This window comes from Hakea prostrata, chromosome 8 (assembly GCF_041222555.1).
Source record: "Hakea prostrata isolate BN-2017 chromosome 8, UWA_Hpros_2, whole genome shotgun sequence".
NCBI classification, from domain to species: domain Eukaryota; kingdom Viridiplantae; phylum Streptophyta; class Magnoliopsida; order Proteales; family Proteaceae; genus Hakea; species Hakea prostrata.
Window position 1 is genome coordinate 45585518 of NC_142607.1, and position 25410 is coordinate 45610927.

The window sequence follows — 25410 nt, forward strand, 5'->3', positions numbered from 1 at the left end:
CATTAAATGTTGAATTTAATGCTCTCACACGCGTATGCCCTTAGAATGACTATCTTGCATCCAATCAAGCTCTTGCCGAGAAGTTCACCAAGCGTTCAGTCCCACATGTGGAATATACCAGTTGGCAAATGGTGAGCATGGTTCAGAGAACTGGTAGTTGGTTATTCAAGAAGTGAATTCTAGAAAGTGCCAAACCAGACAATTGACTAAGATGGGACTGGTTGTCTCTGGTTTAGACGGTTAATAACGTTCCAGAAGTCTATGAAATGTTTTGGTGTAACACCCATTAAACTGAAACAAAATGCTGATCTGGGTATGTTTTCTCATCACTTATGGTGATTGTCTGATTTATTATTGAATTTTAGAATAACAAGTCCCATCAACTTGGCTTGCTATTGACGAAGGCCTGAACTTTCCTCAGTCAAATCAGAGAGGGTTGGGTCCATTGGCTGTAAGAGATTCTCTTGGTTGTGACGGAGTCCAACACTTTAGTTCCTTTATAATCCTTCTTCTCTTTTCAACGCGAATAGCGATGTCTTACAGCTCAAAAATCATATTCGAGCCAAAGTGACAGCGGTGAAAAATTCCATCAACAACAGGGATTAATGATGTTTCTGTCCTATCAGATGCACAAGGAATAGTGAATTTCATGAATGATTAAGTGGCCCTTGAGAATTTATTAGTTGAAATTGGCCCTGGAGATGTATTCATGAACTTGTTTTTAGAATGGGAATAAGGCTCTACATCAGTTGAGGAAGTTTGCCATGAGGTCTGGTTCAAGCCTAGAGGAGATTTTCAGTGATCAACATATTGGGGTTTTTTTTGTGTGTTTGTGTTGAAAAGATTGGCGTTCAAGAGAATCCTATTAGAACTCAACTTCCTAATTCAATGTGTAACAAAACACAGATAGTTGTATTAGATTCTAACTGATATAAGCTCGAATGAGTTATCTCCAAATTATATTGATTATATAAAGATAATCAAAAACATCAATAACTCAATGAGATGAGGGCTTTCATTGGTGGATGTAGGTTCTCTACATTGGAAGCACCCTGTTTATTTTTCTTCTTCTTGTTCTCTTTGTTCTTCATTGCATTTTAGGGTGAGTTTTAACACTTATTGAATGAATTTTGCTGCTATCTGGGTATTCCAAAATCCTTGAGGGCAATTATGAACAACAGGAAACCGATTGTTCTATTTCATTGACTGCTAACTGGGCAGCAAGAACAATCCTGTCACCAATGAAATCTTTTTTGCAGGGGATTTTCTTCCCTTCCAAGTGATCAGTAACAAAGCTTTCTGGGTTCTTAACTGTGCATGACACCACTACTCTTAGTGCCTAAATAAGGATTTTAAGTAAACAGGGATGGCCATTTGAGGGTCCTTCCTGTAACTTGCAAGCAAAAATCTCTGTTTGCTGTTCCCAAGCTTATCCCCACCAACTTGTACAGCAACCACAAACAGTGCTGAGCACAGAATGTTGTCAGTCCTATATGAAGCAATTCACGTGTAAGACACATGAAAGAAGGCCGTATACGATCCCAAGTGACACAAGCACAGTAGGTCATTTTCTGATCATGCACGTTCACCACCAATTTTTGTATAATTTCATAGGTCTTTGCCTTCAAGAGCCCAACACACTACTCAGTTTTCAGTTCCCTCTGCAATCTTCTTCCAGCTTTCTGACCACAAAAGCTATAGCTAAACAGCATGAAGTGCAAGATCTGCATTGTTATCAGGCCCAGACAAATGCTGAGGTTTTGGCAGAAACTCACCGAAAGAGGCAAGTGGAAACCACCCAAGGACGTGCCTCCAGGCCATTTGGCTATCAGTGTAGGTGATGCAGGTAGAAGGTTTGTTATAAAGACTTCATATCTGAACCACCCAGTTTTCAGGAAGCTCTTGGAACAAGCATATGAAGTGTATGGTCACAACCACAGTGGCCCTCTTGCGATACCTTGCGATGAATTTGTCTTCCAAGGTATCATCCAGACACTGGGAGAATGCAAGAGTATAGGTAGCTGTTCTGATAGAGAAGCTGAGTTCAACTCACGGAGAGATGCTAGTCCTCTTCTTCGTAGCTTTGCAAGATGACCAACGTGAACCCAGATCGAACAACGAAAATATGGATGGAAAAGAAAGGTAAAATTGTTGTAAAATTAGTGCTTCAATGTCAGTTCCATCCAATATGCCCTTCAGCAATATGTTAGATCAGTAGCTCTCTGTAGTTCTTGTTAGGTGTCCTGAAATAGGCGATATATGATTTGTAATTAGTGTTCAATTATGCAATAACACTTGAACAGTTCTGTCGGATTCTCTGGGAAATTCCAGGTTTTTGACTGGGTTGTCAATCTTATGGTGGCAATGTTTCCCTGCAAATGTCAAAATAGATTGTGTTAGCTAGGCCAGTTCAACTTAATATACTCGAGCCAAACGTAACCTCCTATAACCAGATGAGAAAAAGAACAAGCGAGATAAAAGTTGGCAAGCCAGCGTAGGAGCTGCAAGCCACACCCGCACAGTATAACGCAGCAGGAGACAACTTGACTGAGCTCTTGTGGTGGGCTATTTTCCTCTGCTCGTTTTACTAGTCAAAGAGAGATATTATATTGTTAAGTTACGTTCTCATAAGAAACAAGGAGAAATTCAAACCGGAACAACGAATAGCAGATTCCCAGGTGGTTGATCAAAACCGTATAATCCTGAGACCAACAATCCTCTGTAAGAGATTCCCGATGTTGATCCCACGACAGCAAGCATTGGTTTAAGCTTGTATGAATAACTCTACTTTGAGATGTAATTATTTCTTGTTTGCCAAAGTAGAATTGGAGATCACTATACCATTAATCACATTGTGGTAACCATCAAATCAGCCTTAGCATCAGCCACAGCTAATTTACAATGAAATCAAGAATTGTTCTTAACTAGGCCAAATTGGCTATATATGAGATCCAGAATATTTACAAATAATCTCAACACAATTCTGTACAGACAAGGAATTTCGGTTATTTGTAAGACTCATAGCTCCAAAACAAACCCTGGCTATACATGTCTAGCCAAGATGCCTGCAAAAGTTGGGCCAACAATATTTTCACCTGACCCTCCCAATAGCTCTATAATTAATCTGTACATATCCCTTTTCAAATAACAAAGCTCTTTTCAAATGCCAAGGCAATCAATGGGTTCTCTGAAAAACTTAAGAATCCATCCCCTCATTAGGAGGTCTGATTTCTCTTTTAGTTCTTGTCCCCTCCAACAACAGGAACTCAATTGGATGCAGCTGCAAATGCTGTTGTCCTTGACACAGCTGAATTCTTGTTTGGTTTGGCATCATCACCTTCGGTGGAAGTACCAACGAAACAAGGTTTAAAGGATTAAGGAGGAACTTCATTCTGATCCAAAATAACGATCATCAATAGAAAGCCGATCAAATGCATCAAAGTTGGCCTTTAATCCAACAAACTGGCTTCCTAGCTGCACACAACCAGCATCTGGCCACTTGCAACTACCTTCTCTGGTACGTAATGGGCACAACGTTTCGCATGCCCGATTAACTGGACTCCGGGAAACAGTTTGATCTGCCATAAGAGACACGGACACAGAGAGATCTGATGTCTCCTCCTGCTGCTCATTACCATCTAAGTCTTTCTTTGAACTATACATGAATTTCTGCTGTAGTTCAGGTCCAGTACCAATATCTAAGGAACAGTCTCCACTGCTTGAGAAGTGAACCTTGCACCCAAGAGATTCTACTGCTCTTTTTATGGCAGCACTCTCCCTGCAGGCACCCTTGGCCAACTCCATGGCTGAATTGCTAAGCTTCTTCTCCTTTTCTAGTTCTGAAGCCAACGAGTCCATGCTGATTGCGAAGTCTTTAAACTTCCTTTCTGCCACTTCTTTCATCTGAATTCTCCAAAGCCAAACCGGACAAGGAAAAAGAGAAAGTTAAACACATCAGCAACTTCTTGAATCATAGATAAAAATAATAGCTCACTACCATGTAAAGATTTAGGGGATCTTACTGTAACACATTTTAATTGCAGTGTACTACGTCAAAGTCTATGAAACAAAGATTTATATTAACCACCCTGCTTATTACCCACTCTTTGCATCTATTGAGCCTTCCCATATGCACTCATACATTCTGCATCTTTATAAACTCATTCATATATTCTGCATCTTTTAGCAAATATTATAAGGGGTTCTTAAGAAGTGCAAGAGCATTAATTCATGGAATGCAATTGCTTATGAACTGAGAGGTAGCCATTGGAAGATGGCAGACTGATACATAACCACTATGAAGGCATCAGTCTATATTGTGCACTTAATATAGTCTCAAAATGTAGTGTGTAGCATTTGAAAATTAGAAGCAGACAACCTGTACAAAAAAAGGAAAGTGATGTTACCATTTGCACTTCACGAAGCTTTTTAGCCATGTTCCGGTAGTGAGCTTCAAGTTCACCAGCTTGTGCTTCAGATGGGCAAGCCCAACGAAGATGGAACTGGGGCCAGAGTGTTGGAGCTAAAGCTGCTGCTGGAGGTAATAGTGGACCGTCGTGTTTTGATGAGTCATAAAAGGGATTACAATGTGCATGCAAGCTTCCTTCAGAAGAACGCAAATAAGCCAAGTATGTCCACAAGCACCCACAAGCATCTGAAACCCTAGCCTGCTCCCTCTCCTTTTCACTGAGGTTTAACATAAATTATCAGAGAAAGAACAATGCAATCACTGAGCTATCAGTTGCACCCAGCACCAGAATGTTACTGAGAAAGAATGTAATGGTAACTGAAAACTCCATCCTTAATTGAAACAGCACTGTTAAGGTAAAGGCAACTCAGAACGTCCAGGTTCTTTTTTAATATATTTTTCTCTTTATTTTATGCATATGCCATTAGAGAGATTAGACTAATACAGGATTGCCAACCAACTTTAAACCCTGTGTATAACATAAGTTGATACAATACTATGCTTCTGTTGTATGCATGCACAAGGAAACCCAGAATATTCCTCTACCTTAAGTTGATACAATACTATGCTTCTGTGATACGCATGCACAAGGAAACCCAGAATATTCCTCTACCTTTTGTAACCACCACTGATCCCAACACATCCGAGCTGTTAGTTGGGGCAACAACAATCTAGATTAGCACACCCCTCCACATGAGAAGGACATAATGAGAGACACCATCACAAGCACCGAGAGAGTTGAGGAACCCTGCTGCACTACCCAGGAATCAAACACTTGACTTCCCTACTCTGATACTATCATGTAACTATGGTACAAAATTTCAGCAATATTTCGCCATTTCGGTAGTAGGCGAAAAGGAAACCCTAGGTGAAACGATATATGCAAAAAATCGACAAAAACTCGTCAAGAAATTGGCGAAATTTCAACGATTATTCATTTTACCACAATATATTCGGTGATAATCTTGGAAATTCTCCGGAGCTGATTTGGAACGCCATCTGCTTTGATGTATCTTCCAGATTGTTGTCTATCCCCCATCCCCCCTGTGGCGGACTCCCCCGAAATAGATTAATTGTTAGTTTCTGGGATCTCCGCTCATCTTTTACCTCCCCTGCTTGAGTACTTTGTGCTACTTGGTCTGTGGCTTTGTATTGCTTGTTGTCTTTAATATAATTATTTATTCATCCAAAAAAAAAATCTTGGAAATTCTCAAGAAATTTGGAAATATGAAAGGATTCTATAGCGGAATCTTCAAGGTCAACGAATAATCTTACCAATTTTGTCCCAATGATTCAGGCATCGTAAGGCAACGTGCCAAATGTGGTTAGGGAGGAAAATCTACATGGAAGAATTTCTAGAAATATTTCAAATTAGGAAAGGATTTTGTAGCAGAATCTTCAAGGTCAATGGGCAAACTTACCAAGTCTGTCCCAATGATTTAGGCCTCAAAAGGCAACATACCAAATGTGGTTAGGGAGGAGAATCTGCATGGAAGAATTTATGGAAATAATTCAAATTACGACGGAATTTTGAAGTGGAATCTTCAAGGTCAACAGGCAATCTTACCATTTATGTCCCAATGATTTAGGCCTTAGAAGGCAACATGCCAAATGCGGCTAGGGAGAAAAATCTGCATGGAAGAATTTCCAGGAAATAATTCAAATTTGCCAAGTGCCCACTGCCAACACCCCGATTGACCGAAACACTTCCTCCCCCCCCCCCCCCCCCCCCACCCAAAAAAAATTCCATGAAATGACGAGCTTTGCAACCACCAAACCCGAACCCGACATTTCAGCAAAATGCCAGACCTTGCATGTAACAACTGTTCATCCTAAAAGCTTGTCTGCTACACAAGGGCATCAACATTGTATACCAGCAACTTTGCACCTTAAAATAAACATGCACCCTAAGGTTAAATTAAATGTCTGAACTCATTCTTGCTGAAGAGATTTCCTCCATAATCTGGAATACCATGTTCAGTCTCTACTCCAGTTGCAACTTGCAAGACATTTCCTCTATAATCTGGAACTTATGTTCAAATTTCTGCACTCAATTGTTGTTTTCTTCTTTAAGGAAAAATACGCCAAGTGTATTTAAGAAATGCATAACTGCAATAAATATCCAAAATACATAAAGATGCTCTCAGCCTCTCAAACATAATGACTGGAAAAAGCATGGAAGAAAATCCCTAATGGACAATTGGTTTTCCAGTACCTAAAAATTCTCTCGCAGCCAATGAGTGGCGAAAGCAAGGAGAAAACCCACAAAGGGCAGCAGAAGATCACAGGTGTAACACATGGAAAAACCAGTTAGCCGCTACTTCTACATGACTATTCATTCTACATTCCTGCTTATACTTTTTAAATCAATTACTAAGACTACTCGTAAATTCTCTTGAAACAGAAGCATTACTTCCACCCATCTATTCCAATAAATTATCAGGCAAGCTCACTAAAGATACTCTTTTTTTATTGCACAACAATCTATTTATAAAGCATGACAAGTATAGTTACTCATTCGTTCTCCTAATATCTCCCCCCCCCCCCCCCCCAAAAAAAAAAAAAAAAAAAGGAATGTCCAGTAAATATCACTAGAGATGCACACCCCGCCTTGAACCAAGCTCCTAATCCAGGGAGGAAATCATCCCAAAAAACTCAAATCTTTAGGTAAGAGAGTAAATCAATGTAAGAACAGTCATTCAGGAGCAAGATTCAAAATCCAAGATGACTCAGGGTGGTCAAGCTGGATACAAATCCGATACTGATCCAGATTGGTTATACCCACTCTAGATCATTCTAAAGCAAAATAAACCTAAGTTTTGTTGGATAAGTCCTTTAATCAGAGAGTATCAGTTAGAAATATTAAAACATTTGAAATAAATAAAATATAAAGCTCTCTTTGGCATAATTTATATTTACGTTTATGAGCTATTTATGAATAATCAATTATGATTATCAGTTACAAGTGATTAACATTTTTCGTTTAGTTACTACTAGACATAATATATTACATAACAAGAAATAGGTCTGGTACCATCAGATAAACAATTTATTATGTATCATCAGTTTGGTTGTGAGTAAGTCCTGGCTTACCTCATAAAATATATATTTGCTTTAGTTTTGGCTCACTTTTATTGGTTTGGGTTGGTTTTAATATCCCTAAAATATTGTTAGTGTGGAGATGAGAGCAATATGGGGTTGTTGGAGAGCAAGAAAAATAAGGTTTTGTTTAAAATTCTTTTGTAATTTTAACTTTTACCCCTACTTAGATAGTAAATCTGCACATGTTCATTGATGATACCCACATAAACAAAATTTAATATTTTATGGTGATAAATCATAAAAAATCCCTCGATATATTTATGAATATATTTTTAAATTGATTTATCTTAAATAGATGTATTTGGTATGTTTTATGATCCTTGTTTCTCATTAAGATAAATCTATTTATGTCTATAGGTCAAATAAACATAAATTTAAACTATACAAAAAGAGCCTAAGATAAGGATGATCACAGGCAGGATTAACCTTACCCATTGCTACCATTATTGCAAAGTTTAATCTCTAATAGGGTAATACCTAATCCTTACTCGTTAGCTTATGTAACTTCAATCTTACCCCTACCACCAGTATACCAACTTTTTCATGAGACAAGGCAAGTATCTTCAGAAGCAGAGGGTGTAACTAGAGTTATAGTAGCAGAGATATTCCGTTCTCAGCAGAAACCCAACTTAGAGATTGAACGTTGACTTATCTTATTGACATTCAATCTAAGACAGTGCTGATAACTTATAGTGAGTATTTCTTTGTTTATCATGTGCTTTTATGGAATTATATCTTGCTCCATTTGTTCCCTAATAAATAACAGTAATATCCCCTCTTTTCTTGTTCATTTAGAACCCCCAAAATCTTCAGAGCATCATAGTATGTGTCTTAAAATCCTACCTACCTTGTGAAATGAAGTCTCTAAAATTGGGACTGAATCAATATTAAAGATCACTACTTGATTGATTTCCAGTTTAAAATGGTAAGGTCCCTTGTTCCCCAGAGATTTGCTGTTCTAAAATTCATTAGTCATGCTTTGACGACTCCAGATTTTTAACTATGAGAAACGATCGAAAGAAGAAACAAAAACTAACGTTTCTAGTCATGCTTATCGGATTGGATCAGCTGACCCAATCAGTACGACCAAACCATGGAAAATTTGTCAAAGTGGTCATATCTCAGGATCACTCATGGATCTCACGAGTCACGGTCAATACCTGATCTGGCTGAATCAGCCAATCCAATACAAGAATACAAACCATGCTCAGGGGTGCATATTGGTGATCAACCTTTGGTAGTGCCTTGTCCCACATGGCCCCCATCAACAAATATCTTAAGACAACTCATTGTAAAACATACATATTATAGTATGCCACAATGACTACTGAATCAACTCATCTGCTACTAATTTAACTTAGCAAAATCTAGAAAGCAAAAGAAAGATTCTGATTCAAAATTCATAAAACTATTACCTGTTGCATAAGAAGTTCCCAAAACGACAAGAAAGCTGACAGTCCAAGAAATCAACCAAGAAGGCCTGAGTTACCAATTTATCAAACAAAGTCAGCATGTTGTTCTCCAAAAACAAAAATGATAGAACAACGCTCTTCAATCCAAGCACACACATGTATCAAATATCAAACCACACATACCGAAGAGAACTCAAATGCAAAAGGATACATCCGCAGTAACTGTGAAACACAATCAACCCACTGTAGAGAAAAGATCCACAAGCCATATAAGCATCTAATATTCCAAAAGAATGCAATAGTGAAACATAAGCTAAATTTCAGGATTAAAGTATTCAAAATAGCAGTACAACTGATATAAATATTCTAAAAAGATCTTAAAGTAGAAGTAACATAAAAGCAGAAGATGAACACTTCACAACCAAGGCATTCACAATCATGAATCATGAACTTGCACATATTACACCCCCAATGCAAAAGGCCTTCTTATGCATCTTAGCCTTTTGTCGTGGACACAGAAGTGCAGATTCTCTCCAATATAAATTTACTCACATATCAAATGACTAAGAGAAGGATGTTCATTCAAGCTACCAGACAGTGGGAGGGGTAAATCCAACAGGATCCACTAACCCAATACAACCCTGATAGTTCTATGTATAAGTTATGGTTTGTGGTTCATCCTAAACTCAAATGACAACATTTTCAGGTCATGTTCCTGCTCACCCATTGTGACATAATGTATAACAAAAACAATACTTAATTCCATTTTTGGGTGCCCTTTTGGGTTGGGTTCAAAAGTGACCCGAACACAAATTGTTACCACCTCACAACATGACCCAACCCATCGCCACCCCTACCTCATGGGCAAGTTTGAAATTCTCTCTCTCTCTCTCTTGGCAAAGATGGTGGAAATGGTATCTTAACCACAACAAGTCTGTATCTGCACATCTAGACAATGATGGATTTATGGTCCATTAACTCAGACTAATAAAATAACAAGACAAATATCCACAACCCACAAGCATTATACCCATATATGATTAGGAGAAGACATGCACATTCATAGTTGTCACCACAAAGATGGCATTCATAATGAAAACTTTCCTCACATAGCGTTCATGAAACACAGGAAAAAGATAAATGTATGACCCACAACAATGCACAGACAGTGGTATCTATTATCAACTATACACCCCCGAAATAATTATTTAATCTTCTATTAATAATGATGGAGACCAGGGAAGGAAGCCCAACGGAAGCAGGGGCCCTTTTCTGGAAAATGGTGCCGTTGATAAAATGTTGGACCATTTGGAAAGAAAGGAATGTCCAGGCCTTCAAGCCAAGGATAATTAGTTGCAGTTGACAAGAAAGTGAAGAGACTCATAGCTACATTTCCAGAACTTGGGGAGGGGTAAATACTTTAGTTTACAAAATAAATAGGAAGATTTAATTGAATACAGACAACAAAGTTGACAAACATTTGAATGGGGATGGTGAATGAGAAGATTTTTATAGTAGTCCTATCTGGACCATTGCAACTGTATAGCAACACGAATGTTGGTAGAGTTCCGAAAAATGGCATAGATATTTGAAGGGGGAGGATGAATAAGAAGATTACTTTTAGAGGTCCAATATCTACAATGGTAATTGCATAGCAACACAAATGTTCAGGTTGTTCTTATTGGCTCGATTGCAATATAAAGACTGCTGGCCTTTCAAAAAACAAAATAAAGAAAAACGAACAACTGGGGAGATGTCCAAAGGATACCTCCAGATGATGTGCCTAATTGAGCCATGGGGAAGTTTGAAGTAATAATATTGAACATCAAATGTCAAATGAATGGTCTGTACTACAACAGTTTATAAAAGCTCGGCCTTCTAGGAAGGGCAAAATGCAGTACACATCAAGACTCTAAGAAACACATACATGGCAATGTAGAAACACATTAATCTCATCCATGTCCTAGATCAGTGGGACACGTAGAATTTAGAGTTTTTTTTTTCATTTTGCCCACTTAAGTTGGGCCTAAAATCTTGCTTGCCCGCTTGAGTGGCCAATATTACACATTGCCCAATCTGGTGAAATTGGAATATTACAAGTTACCCACCGTTAGTTTTCTGTTAACTTCGAATTTGAAATTACTATTTTGCCCCATGGGGTGAAGGGAAATACTTCACAAAACTTAAATTTAATTTTTTTCAAATTTACAAAAGAACTCCATGTTCACTTGATTGTTGCTTGGGTTAAAAGAGGGAGCCATCAGCCATCTCCAATTATTTCCTGTTGCCCACCACCGTCATTGGCCAGAAAATCTCTCTCTCTCTCTCTCTCTCTCTCTCTCTCTCTCTCTCTCTCTCTCTCTCTCTCTCTCTCTCTCTCTCTCTCAACCGACTGTGAAACACATCCAAAAATCCTAACACATCTAGGACCCCCCCCCAGCACATTCTTCCCCTTGACATTGCAGTGAACAAAACCCTTAGCGTGAACATACCTCAATGCAAATACGATACACCATGTATAAGACCTCACGGCACTGTGATGATCACCCATTCCAGCAAACCCAGAAGCCACATCAGCAGCTGTGCCGCCTGGCAAGTATTCAATGTGCAGATTCCAGTCAGAAATGTTGCCGGATTCATGGGTCAGATCATCACCAAGGTACTGAACTATATAACGGGAAGACAGAGACCTAAGAATTTGAATCTCGTTCTCTAACGATTCGAGCCGGTAATGAAAGATGAACTCTGCTTCACTGACTACACTGCCAAAACATTCCCACCTCATACCCAGTACTGCTAGATTTCAATTTCAAATCCCTCACTTTTTGTACACATTAAACATAAAAAAACTACAAACACCCCAGAAAAACCTAAATTGAAGCAAGTTTTTTTTTTTGGGGTGAATAAATAATATCTTAAAAAACCGAAACAAAGAACACAAGGGGAGAGAGAGGGGGGGGGCAACAATCAGTCAAGCAGGTGACTGTAGGGAGGAGCTAAGACTACAAGAACTAACAATCAATCTATTCCTTGGAGAGTCCATAACTAGGGGATGGGGGAAAGAACTGAGCCTAGAAGAAACATCAAAATAAATGGCATTCCAAATCAAGACTTGGGATCGAGATTTGGAAGTCCATCTTCTCATGTTGCGCTCCCACCATAAATGATGAACTGTAGCAGCAAAGACAAGCTTACCTACTTGGTCGCAAATCGTGGAACCAGAGAACTTACTTAGGATCCAATTCCAATCTTGAGCAAAACCAAAAGAGTGTATCGATCTAAATTGAAGCAAGTTAACCGTCTTCCCATCACTGATTCAGTGATTCAACTCCCTTCTTTGCCCTAATTTCACAAAGTGAACATGGAGTTCTTTTGTAAATTCAAAAAAAATAAATGAAGTTTTGTAAAATATTTCCCTTCACCCCATGGGAAAAATGGTAATTTCAAATTCAAAGTTAATAGAAAACTAACCGTGGGTAACGTGTAATATTCCAAGTTCACCAAATTGGGCAACATGTAATATTGGCCACTTAAGTGGGCAAGCAAGATTTTAGGCCCAACTTAAGTGGGCAAAATGAAAAAAAAAAAAAAGAAAACTCTAGAATTTATAATTTAAGAAAAGGATGTAATCTTACATTTTAGGTAGCTATTAGAAGTTCCATTTTGATTTCTATCGAGTTTCTATTTTAGTTAGTGTAAAGTTTTATGAAGTAACTCAAAATCTTTATTTCTTTGGGTTTATAAATAGATGTGTAACCAACGATTGAAGTAGATTCCAAACAATGAATTGAGAATTATAGTCTGAAAGGTTGTCTGGCTGTGCATGTGGATTCCTTCCTCTCTACTCCCAATGTAGCCTCCAAGGGCCATTTTTTCCAAGATCTTGAAGAGAACCAACTCATATGGAGTGGATAGATTTGGTTTTAGGAGAAAATGGTTAAGCTAGGGCTCAAGCATTAAAAGTAATGTGCTCCTAAATGATACTTGGGGTATCAAGGATACTTAGCCATCCCATGGGAGATATAAATTCCTTGCGATGGGAAACTTTCATCTATAAGTGTCAGAGCAGGCTGAAACTTGGACAGAATGTTGGCAATGATATAGGGATAGGAACCCTTTTGGTTGGGTTTGGATGGTTAAGTGGGAAGATATGAGAGTTCTTATTTTGGGGGTTTTAGGGAGTACAAAAAACGAACAAAATATTTAAATCTTGGAATTGGTCAAACAAATATCTACAGTCGGGTTGGATGGATGACCTTCCTGAAGTGTGGGACAGATCCAACAGTTTGGTGTATATATGATATTTAATTTTCTGTGTATTGGGAACTCCAAAAAATAAAAATAATAATAATAAAAGAGAAAATGGGTGATAGGAGAAGGGGGACGGAGTAGCTGCAAGATAGCTGGACAGAGGGGAGGCTTACAGATGCTTGGATTGAAAGAATGGCTTCTTGAAGCCTGCCTATTCAGCAATAGCAAGGATTTGGGATGATTTCACCAAGAACCTTAATGAAATACTCAACTCTTGGACCTTCCCTGACCAAAGTTGACATAAACCAATAGTTGCAATAGCAACACATACAGAAAAGCAATCTCATAGATGGAAGCTATTTTTAGTCCTAGTAAATTAGAACTTAGAAGCTGACTAAAACAAGGACAGCAACTAACCTACTAATTAAGCAAGCAAGCCTTATAGAGGGCTGCATTAAGTAATTAAATGCTGGAAAGTGAGACAGACTTTCAATAAAAGACTAACAACCTAAATAATTTTCCTGTCCTAGACTTAAAGATGAGAAGAATTACTAAACTGCCACTGAAATTACTAACTTCTGAAAAAACATTACAGAAAACAATAATGACTTGAGGTACTGCTGGGCAGCAAGCTGGGAGCTTTGCCTGGGCTAGAAGGGCAGGGAGCAAGTCTACATGACTTATGAGTTATGACAACACATGCCCGGTTTAAAGTATCAACTGATACTGATACATATCTTCTTTCAGGAAATAGTATGTCCCAAATGGTATTGTATTCATATGTATCAGCTATTGGACCAATCATAGAACAAAATTTGGTCGAGACTTGCAAAATTTCCACTGAAATTTCCCATTTTGGGAATTTCGAAACGAAAAACTAGGGGACCGAAAAAAAATCCCAAGTTTCGATCGAAACTGTCGAAATTTCGTCAAAACCTATCAAAACTTGGTTCAACCCAACTAGACCAGTTCATGAGAAAAACAAATTCTCAAATTTCGTAGGAAACATGGGAAATTTTGTGGAAACCTAGGAATTTTAATGGACACCTGGGAAATTTCATGGAAACTTAAGACTTTTTCCTGCAAGTTTCATAACTTTCACAAATTTTCAATTTTTTTGTTTCTTTCTTGTTTCCCCAAATACAACGACAAATACCCCCTTCATCAAGACTTCCCTATCCAAATTGCGTATTGCCTCAGACTGGTTATCTCAGGCATATTGATGACCAGACTTATAAAGTTGCAGTTGTCGATTACCTGACAACCATAGGCATAAAATGTCATGGGATGTCTATGTTCATTGGTTGGAGGAGATGATGTTACAGTTATAGTACTACTTAGCTCACAGGATGGATCCACCGAGGCACTCCTCTTGGCACTAAGTTGTCCTTTTATTGTCAATTACTTTGTATTTGATGTTTTGAAGTTAGAAATTATATATTAAATGTTATGTACTTAAGTAGTTAAGTTTATATTGTACTTCTCAGAAAACTCTACATTGATGTTATGTACATTGAATGACATATTTACATTGATTTTTTTTAACAAAATACATATGTCAATATGTTCTTTGTACTCTAATTAGCTTAAATGCAGAGTCCCACCCTAAAATGCTCCCTAAAACCTATCGAAACTTGAGGTCGAAACTTGCACAAAAAAGTCCTAAGTTTCCTCGAAATTTCCTAGTTTCCCACCTAGGTTTCCCATTTTCACCCGGTCGAAACTTGAGTTTCCCTCGATTTTTTTCCATGGGAACAATACCTATAAATAGTTATGAACATTAAAGGTTTTCCAAGAGTGTTGATGAGTATTGTTATGGATAGAGTACTACAGTTCAATATACGTGATGTAGCTGATGCCAACTCCTAAATTTTGATACATCCATTAACGCCCAAGTGCCTGTCACTATCAAACTCAGGTTTTGTCTTTAAGAGCAGAGAAATTAACCTTTCTGTTCAATATCATGGTTTTCAGTCAGCTCTTTTGTTTTCCCCCCTTTCAAGGATTTGTACTCAAATTGATGAAAGCATCTTGTTTTTGTTACATGTACTCCATTTTAGTGTTCATGCATTGCACATGTTATATATTACTCATATACTTTGTCGTTTTTGCTCCAAAAGTGTATTTTCATGTCTGTCTTCAACATGGTGTGACTGATGAGACCCTCATTACTCAGGTATACAAACGTAGAAATAAGCAGGGGAAGACAGCAGTAGCAGCAGCAGGTGCAGGGGAGAATACAGCAACACTAGCAGCTGGTGCAGGGGAGACAGCAGCAACACTCGCAACAAAGGAAAGGGAGAGGACAAATGGCAATTCCTTATTGGACAGCAACCACCACTCTGCTATGGGCAGAGGAGCAGAAACGACAGTCCAGGTGGCAGAGGAACATTGGATAGGAGAGTAACAGTTTGTTAGAGTTTGTTACGAAAGCTGGGGGAGGGAGAGAAGAATGTTAAGAGGAGGAAAAATAGAAAGAATCTGCTTGCGGGAAGGGGGAAACCTCTTAGGCAGGGTATTGGGTCTGTAATGTATCAGTTACAGATTTAGTATGTTTAATTTCCTATTCCAAGAACTGAGTATCAATGAATAAAACTAGAGTTGTATCTATTCATGTTGATTATCAGAATATTGTGATGAAATGAATGTCATTCTGTTGCTGTCCTACTGTTTTGATGCTGTTTTTATTGTTTTGGGGAAGCTAAGTCTAATAGCAAGGGGGCCTTATCAGTGACTCTCATACGATACATGTCTCTCAAAATCACCATTCTGATATGACACCGACCACCAATACTTCAAAACTTGGTAACATGCATTATTGCAAATAAGGCATGCATTGCAAATAAAGCACAACTGAAACTATGTACTAATGAATAGGCATACTTTGCATAAAAAATACCTGCAAAAATATGGGAGAATAGTTGTTTGAAGTTTGTCCATGTGATGACCCACTAGCAGGAGGCGTGACTGATGATCCCGATGGGTGCCGTCCAGGCGAAGATGGAAAATTCCCAAGTGAGGATTGTCGGGGTAATTCAATTGCCTTGTTACTGTTTCCTGATATTGTCGGTATTCCCATGCGATCTGAGAATGGATGACCAAAAGCAAGCCAATCTTTCTCCACAAGTGCCTGCAAGATATTACATTCAACTACATATCAGGCAAACAGCATAAATGCCAGAGCACCCATAATAGTATAATAGTAGGACTCCATATTTTTAACTGCTATTTCAACTTGAGTATTCTTAATCGTCAACAGCTACATAAACCTTGTCTTGAAAATCAAAATTTCAATCCTTGATAAAAAGGTTTGGCTTAAAAAGCTAGCAGTTGTGGACAAAAATGACTCTTATTTTCATGCCTAAAATATGACTCAGCTCAATTCACAATAGAAGCAGCACAAATCCTGTTATGTGTTTCAGTCTGCTGCCAACTAACAAGTACTCATGTCTTGACTCATCACATTGCTCAGTCAACTTCAGCCTCCCTCTTTAACCTTTCCCCTTATAAATTGCACCTTTCCAATCTTTAAGCCTTCCAAAGGCATGTCAAGTATTCTTCATTTCTACACGTCTGTAAAAAACTCAAACTAGTCTCTCATTTTATAACCTATTATGGCTACAAATAAGTTCCATAAAAGGTCCTACCCCTAAACTTATGTGTATCTTCAGAATCGAAGAGGATGAGCAAGCTTTATGTTCACAACTTAGCAAAATAATATTACATGAAGTCAATTGTTGACAGTACAAATATGATTGAAATTTCATGGATGATTACATTAATACCTGAAAGCCCTTAAATGTTCGATAGTATGGATCAAGCAGCAAACTAGCAAGTGAAACCAACTGAGTTGTCCGATCCCACCCATCACTGTACAGACCAACAAGCAGCTAACATAATTAGTAAAAAAAATTGAAATGCGATGCATATACAAATTAAATTTAGTAGATACACCCCCCCATGGTAAGAAATGTGCAACAGAAAGTGACTGTAAATGACCTCAACAATGAAAAATGAAGATGATTTAGCAGCTGGAAACCTTCATTAAGAATTAGAACTTAAAACTCAAAAGCAATAATTTGAGACTCAAATGAATGCAGAATTGTGTAAGAGGGGAAAAGCCCAGCATAACAGGTAAGTTTTCTTCCCGCCCTAAATATATAGTGAACAGCTGCAACTACAACACATTAGATTTATCTTAAAATAGTAACATTTCTGTCTTTTTAAACGTTACGCTCATGGCCCATATAAAACACTGAACATTGCATGTTAGTCAACTCTTGGTCCAAAAACTGTTGTCTTAATTTAAAGAACAAAGGAAATATTTAGATTTCTATCTCTTCCCTATGCTTAGCATCCATTTACTCTTACTCCCCTCTCAAAAGTTTCACCATTGATTTCCCACAAAAAGTGAAGTATTACCACTCCTTCTTTTCTAATACTTCAAAATGCCCAAGTAATTATTTTTATTCTTTTAATCAATTAGGATGATTTCTTCTCTTTTTTTTTTGTATTATTTTGTTTTCTTTTCCCCTTCCTTCTCTTCTTTCTTTATAGGAATCCATAAGTGGTATATTATTTTATTTTGTTAATCTTTCCTTTTACCATCTTTTATAGGAATCTACTAAACTGATTAGATGTATTTTTTATTTTTACTTTCACCTTCTTTTGTAAGAATCTATTGAGAATAGTTAGATGCAATCTTTTATTTTATTTATTTTTCCATTTTCCCTCAGTTATAGAATCAAAAAAGTATACAAACGGAGAGAAATTTCCTAAAAATAAAAATAAAAATACTAATCACATATAACGATTCTGTGCTAAAAGAGGGAGAAAATGAAGGAAACAAAAGAAAAACAGATAAAAAGAGAACAAATCACTTAAGAAAAAAAGTAAAATGAATGGCAATTGGCCATTTTGAAATATAAAAGGAGAAGGAAAGGTAATTGTTCCCCCTCTTTTTCTTTTTCTCTCTCTTTTTTTTTTTTTTTTTTTAAATTGGTTGAGGGGGGGAGGATCATAGGTGAAACTTTTGATAGGTGAATAAAAGTAAATAGGGAGCAAGCATAGGCGAGAAATAGAACGTAAGTTTGGGTTCCATGGTAAGGCATACAAGATGCCAGGAACTACCGTAGACGGTTACTGAAACCTACCGACAGAGGAGAAAACTGTTTCAGAAATCAGATTATGCCAGGAAAATCCACAATGAAGGCAATTATCATACTTCAGAGACTCATGGAAGGATAATAACGTAAGTTTGGGTTCCATGGTAAGGCATACAAGATGAGGTCCTATGGTTATGATCCTTGCAGATGATATTCCACTGGTGAGTGACACAAAAAGGGGGACTAACAGCACATTGCAAGGATGGAGATCAATGTTGGAACCGAAAGGTCTAAAGATAGACACAACCAAGAAATGTATACAGAAACTCTAAGATGGAACGAGTTGGTGTATATTCAAGAGCCGAAGATCCCAAAAAATGAGCACTTCGAATTTCTAGGATCAATGGTAAATAACAAGGGAAACATACAAGAAGACATTACCCTAAGGATTAATATTAGTTAAAGTGGAAAGATGCATCAGAAGTTCCATGTGGTCAGCATATTCATTAAAGCTTACAGGACAATTCCACAGGGTTGTCATTGGACCAACAATGATGTACAATGTGGACTCCTGGGCTATGAAGTGTCATATAGATAAATTTGATGTTATTGAGATGAGGATGCTATGGATGTGTTGGAAGTTGGAACTAGGAAGAATAAACTAAGGAAATGACCATATTGGAGCAGGGATTGGTTGTGTAGCTCTGATCTACGACAAACTTGGTTGTTTGAGGTAATCTGGTCATATTCACCAGAGTCTTTGGATGCTCCAATTTGGTGAAAGTGACCTGATTCAGATAAGGAATCACAAGTGGCAAACAGCGACATAAGACAAGAATTGCCGGAGAAAGATAAGCTTACTTGGGCCTCATTCCTGCCTGCCTGTATGACTTCAAAGAGATCTGATTGTAGACCAAAGATCCATGAGGTCAACCACATTTAGTTGGACTGTAATATTGTGATGTTGCTGCTGCTTTATACCTCTTTTTGAGGCCTAGAGCTGAACTTTGGGTAGTTAAGAAGCAGTATGTAGTCGATGCCATAGAATCTGAGTTTGCGTTGATGTCAATTACATTTATTTATGTATTCTAACGGTTTGTCTCTACTTGGATCCATGTATCCGAACCCATTAAGTTGGGAGAAGGCTGAGTAGCTATTGTTGTAAAGCGATCAGAAGCACAAAAGAAAATGCAAACTTTCACAGATATGTTTGTCCTATACTCCTATGGCCCTCAGCACAGTAGCCAGAATGATCTATACCTCATGGATGAGCTCAAAAAGAGTGATAATTAAGCCCAGCAGCCACGATGACCGTGCTTAATCTTACCCATGTCATTAATGTATCCAGGAATAAGCTGGGCGGTAGCTTCATGGAGGGACCAGATGAAGCTAAAAGCATGTATGCCTATAGATCACCAAGTCAAGTTGTCTACAGTACTCATCAAGTCATTTAAATAAGAGATTTTATCTATATAGAATAGTACAAAAGATATACATTGTATCATCTGGCTTTAGAAAGTCAAGCCTTAAATAGCCAGTGATGCTACTTTTGTATTATAGTTATTAAAGTAGGCTCAGTTTCAGGCTTTCAACACAAAGTATGTCTGCATCAAGGCAACCCAAGGCATTTTTTTGGAAGGCAAAGTTCAAGGCACCTGATGGTCCTAAAATTCTTGACAACTATCCCATAAACATTATAATGCAAAGTCACCTTGACAAGGGAAGACGGCAGGAGATAAACTGCAGCAGGGTGCCAGGATCAATAAAATAAAAGAACAAAACTAGATACTTGAAACTCCTTTTATTTATTGCCATTTTCTGTTTATACATGAAAGAAGAGAAAGGGGTATAGAAGAGGGGATCCGACCAGCTATCTCAGCTGCACTATCCCAGCCCATCATCCTCTCATGGTATCTCACAGTTGCCACATCAAGCAAAGTAAGTTAGTGCCTAATAACAAAATAACACCAAAAATCAACTTCTCTAAGCCCAGTCGGTATCAATGCCCAAATCATTGTTCACGTGAACAGCATCATGGGGTACAGTTCAAAAGAACAGTGATTTAAAAAGAAAAACAAAATTCTTTTGGCCTTCATCATGCTCTGATTTAAATTGCACCAAGTTCATCAAAATAAAATTTACAAACGGTAGGGGGGGCTAACCATAATGGTATGCCTCCTAATCAATTGGCAAATAATACAGGCCTAGTATTAGCCTGTTTGTATCATAGATCAAGAACTCACAAAATTGAGATATCTTGCTACTTTGAAATGGCAAAAGATGAAATAAATGTCAAATTAAAAAAACTACACCAACTCACAAGATATCTCAGTCATCTAAAAGACCAGAAGTCAATATCTCAAATTTGACCAGACTTCGGACAGTCAGAACAAATCAGAACATAGAAGAAAATCACCCAAGATGAGATATCTCAGCGCAACTTGGTTAAGTTCCTACATTTTGCTGCTAGAAGCTCAGACGATCAGATTTTGGTCAAATTTCACAGGAAATGTCTTATTGCCTCTGCAGATGATTATTACATCAAAACCTACATCTACAACCAATGTAGCCTTCTTTCAAGCAAATACAAGAGAATGTAATTTGGACATTTCTAGTACGCTGATAACTTTTTATGACTATATTATGTGTAAACTAGGTGTTCCACACTCATAGTTCATCTTAGCAGTCTAAATCGAAACTCTATTAGACTTTTTTTTCTCACAAATCTGACAGTGCTACTGTGTTCAAAAGGTCTAATAAAGGCAATGTAACAAGTTTCACACCCATTAGAAACCCACTGAGATGGCAATTTGAATTGACCGAAAAAATGAATGCACCAAATCACCATCATGGCATCATCCCAAGGCAACTTGATATTTTGGGGTAGCAAGTTCGGCCTGGAGTTCAAGTTCTTGAATTAGGATTTATATATCTACAGGGGAAATCTTTTCAATTTATTTGTAATGGGCAAAAGTATAAATCCCGGTGGCGTCTAAGACTCGTACCCAATTCGTAGCTGGATCCATTAGTAGTGAGTCTATAATCATCAAGGAGTAAACAACCTTCTTCTGTTTAAATTTAACAAGTAAACAACTTCCCCCTCTTTTCCCTAACAAAATGGAATAGAATAGATTAAATATTTTATATTCGGTAATTGCTCGCTTTGTTGGCTCTCTATCTCTCTCCCCTTACCTGTTACTCTCTATTTATATCTCTTTGATTTGGTAGCTGCTTCGTAGCTATCCATCATACTCCCCCCCCCCCCCCAAAAAAAAAAATCAACTGCCTATTCTTCCCCATATCTTCTCCTTCATCTTTCTATCTTATTCTTCCCTTATTTGTCCCCATTGCAGGCTGCTAATGACTTGGCACACCTAGTTTCAGCCTGGTTTGTTAACAATAATTCATATCTGGGCTTGTGAAGCAGTTACTCCAGCCTCTAATCCCTTAATTGGAATTAGGAATGGCTGGCTGCACATCCACAAGATTTTATGGATCGTCTCACCAAACTCAAAACATTTTAAGAAAGTAATAAATACTGACTGATATTACTCTTTCAACTAAGGTGAATCTTTACTCTTTCAACTCAGATGGATCTTCCTTGGTTAGAGAAGTCCATCGAATCATGATATTGTCTCCATCAAAACCTAGAAAATGCATGTTGGCAGTCAAGTGGACTTGAACGACTCACTGCAGGCTAACTACAGTTATTGGGTTTAAAATACAGAACACTCTACCAAAATGAAAGGAGGAAGAACTTATAAGATTAATGTCCGCATGGTGACTACACCTAATGATCCTCAGCAGGGTAGCAAAACATAAAGAGGCACATAAGTGACTGCAATGAAGGAGACTGCAAATCAGGTTGCTTCAGCTATAAATTTTGGGTGGAGCATAGGGCAGGGTAGTACGTCGATGTCTTAATATCTCAACAGTAGGGAAGAGAGAGAATCATGGAGTTATCCCAAAAAGAAAAAATCCCACCTTCCAGTTAAATTTGAGAACGCAGAAAGTTATTAGCGGTGGTTGAAAAAAAAAATAACAGGAGAAAAGAAAAAGATAAACTACGTATCTACCTGCAATGCACAAGCACTGATGATGATTCCAAAGCGACACGTGCAGCAATCCAGGCAGAACCAGCTAGGACATTCTGAACATGTATTAACCACCCAGTGTCTCCAAGGGTAGAAACTGACGCAGACATACTACTAAGATTGCCTCCGCCCCACGTCCATCCACCATTTCTCTGTCAATTCAAAAGGCAAAATCAGTAAAAAAGATATACAATCTTGAAAGACAGATAAAGGTCAATTAGGAAAGCCCTAAATGCTGCTGTACAGTTCAATGACAGAATATAAAGATCAACTAGAAAAACACTATATGCGGTTATACCAGTCCATAAGCAAAGACCCTAAAATGATTTTGTAATAAAATGAATTCTCTAATCTCTAGTCACACTTACACCATGTTTGTAAAACTTAACTACCCAGATGATGAAACTAACGACCGGAACAAGTGCCACATGTAAGCTTGTTCAGGATCCTACACAGAAGAACCAGTTTTCCACGAACTAGGGAAAAATATGTGGGTCCGAAGATCACAGCCATAGTTTTCAGCTAACGAATTTTACACAATAACTAAAGCAATTTACTTTTACCTTTTATGATTAAAATAATGATATTTTCCTAGTTTTTTCAAAGCAATAGGAAATCACATATGCATATTAAAATACTTTATACAACTAGGTTCCACAGTATAAAATCTCATTCTAAAAGGCGACCTTGGCAAGACTAATATTTCCAAGATAACAAAACTTTTTTTTCTTCTATGAACTAAACTTGGCCATTTTGGGGTGTGAAATGACATAATAACCAAGATTTCAATGAAACACTATTTTCTTCGACCAAATTCTAAAATTTCTAAACAAGATGACTGAAATTTTTGGGAATATTGCATCTTTCGTCTCAACATAACATCTTGTTTTGGCTGGGTGAATTTCCTTTGAGATTTTGAAACATGCCAACACATTACATTTCTATAATAAACGCACAGACTAATTTCAACAAAATTTATAAAACATTGTCCCCGAGTAGGTCCCCCAAAATTTAATCAATCCAACACTGTTTAGCATCATTTGGTGATCTATGCCACAGCACAAAAGGCTTATGTTTTCCCTTTGAAGATCAATGTGATGCTGGGTTCCAAAACCCAATCTTCAATTAGCCCCTCATCCGTTTTGTCAAAATGTATTTCCCAGTTTTCTGATGTGGATCAAGCTCCAACTAAGCTTATCTTTCTTAAAAAGCCTTGCATGGACACATAGGTTGTAGGCCTCTAATAGCATCGGTCTAAGTGATAAAGGGCCTCATCTAGAGGTCCAAACCTGAATATGAAAATAGCTTAGTGCTTAGTTTAATTTTAATTTCCAAGTGGTACTTCACTGTAATTCTGCCCAACTTGAATTATAAGGCCATGACAGTATTTCATTATGTCCAAATCATAAGTCTATAAGGAGTCTGAAGTCTAGTAGGTTTTCAAGTACTATTTCTTGTAGGGTTTTGTTTCCTAATTTCTTTTATGAGTTGTAAGGATGATTGGCGATCCATAAATACCTGACAGAATTTCAATAGAGTTTGAGAGATTAGAAGATGGTCAGGGACCTCTTCTTCCTTGAGACTGCTGGGAAGTGCTCACCACTGACAAACAAGCAAGGCAGAAACCTAGACAGGACTACAGGAGTCATTGCCAGATCTGAGACCTAACACCCTCTACCGATAGCTGCTGGGCGATGTTCTAAAGGTTCACCAACCAAGTCAACGAGGCAGGAAATCCCCATCCGCCACCCCTCCCAAGGTCTGGGACCTTTCTTCTACCCCATCTTCTTTGGTTTGTGTTTTCAGATAGAGAACTCAATTAAATGTGCAACTTTTCTCCATATTTTCCTAGGAAATATAAGCAAGGTGCATTTTGAGAGTTTTCTACCCAGCCCCATCAAACCATTAAATAACTCTCATCTTTCAGCCATATCAGATTGCTAAAACTATAGATTTAGTCCCTTCTTAGAATTTTCAAATTCCCTTACGCACGGAAAATTTAAAGTTAGACCACACGACCAAGCCATCAGATTTCTTCATACCATGGTGGATCAACCATATATACCATCCCTACATTTCCTCCAATTTTATAACTCATTATTTCACCTGAAACCCGTTAACCATAACTTCCTACTTCGACTCAAATTCTTCCTAAATTTTTGGAGTACTTCAAAATCAGCCAAACTTACATCAGTCCTTTAGCTCATACCAGTCCTCTCCTTAAAGTCCCACATCAACTGGGGCCAAGAAGACAACAGTCACCCCTTAGACTTGTTTGCAAATCCCTTGATTTGGTTCTGTTTTCTAGCGTTCCTAGCAACATTGGTCCTTGTTTGAGCCCCTCATTCAAGAGTATATCATTTTCAACCACATGAGAACATATAAATCCAGACATCATTTATTAAAAAAATTATTTCCTTGCCTACAGTTTTTTAATTGCTTTTGGATATTCCAGTATTCATTGCATAGGGAGGACATTCCCTCCGTAACTTGGACTTTCCTTTCCCTCCCTCAGAAAGTTAAGCCAATACAGAATCTTACTTAACCTCCGGCTGGAAAGAGAGAGAGAGAGAGAGAGTATTTGGTCTATATTGAGCATTCTTTGCTAAGAGTTCAAGTCATTCCAGGATGATCCTAATATTGTTCACATGAGAGAATCTCCTTATTTGTTCACTTTCTTTTTTAACCCTCTTTACAACCTTTGTAAAAACATATGTAAGGCTTCACACACACAAGGCTTCTAGTGATGGAATTGATTAAGTTTCTTCTAAACTTGAGGTTGTTGCCTCACTTTGCTGTTTCAAGTTCTACTCCTTCTCCTCGCTCTTTTCTCTCATACCTGCAACCTGAAAACCAACAAGTAGATCCATCTATTTAGTTGCATCAGATAGGGTACAGCCAAACGCAAAAGGGTAGAGAGAGGAGCTTAAATTCACAAAGAGCACTGGAACACTTGGTAGGAGTACAGGTGGCACTGA

General features: G+C 37.9%; 1 protein-coding gene across 1 annotated transcript in view; it reads right to left on the minus strand.

The window, feature by feature from the left end:
- Positions 1–2651: 2651 nt before the first annotated feature.
- MTM1 (Myotubularin-like phosphatases II superfamily) overlaps positions 2652–25410 on the minus strand; it is a 63146-nt gene continuing 40387 nt past the window's right edge. Inside the window, exons 13-19 of the mRNA XM_089164737.1 lie at positions 22415–22584; positions 17019–17103; positions 16133–16363; positions 9166–9225; positions 8986–9050; positions 4407–4686; positions 2652–3903 (exon numbers count right to left, since the gene is read on the minus strand). Of these exons, the coding sequence (XP_089020863.1) occupies positions 3388–3903; positions 4407–4686; positions 8986–9050; positions 9166–9225; positions 16133–16363; positions 17019–17103; positions 22415–22584 (1407 nt within the window). The 3' untranslated portion in view covers positions 2652–3387. The remainder of the gene's footprint in view (positions 3904–4406; positions 4687–8985; positions 9051–9165; positions 9226–16132; positions 16364–17018; positions 17104–22414; positions 22585–25410) is intronic.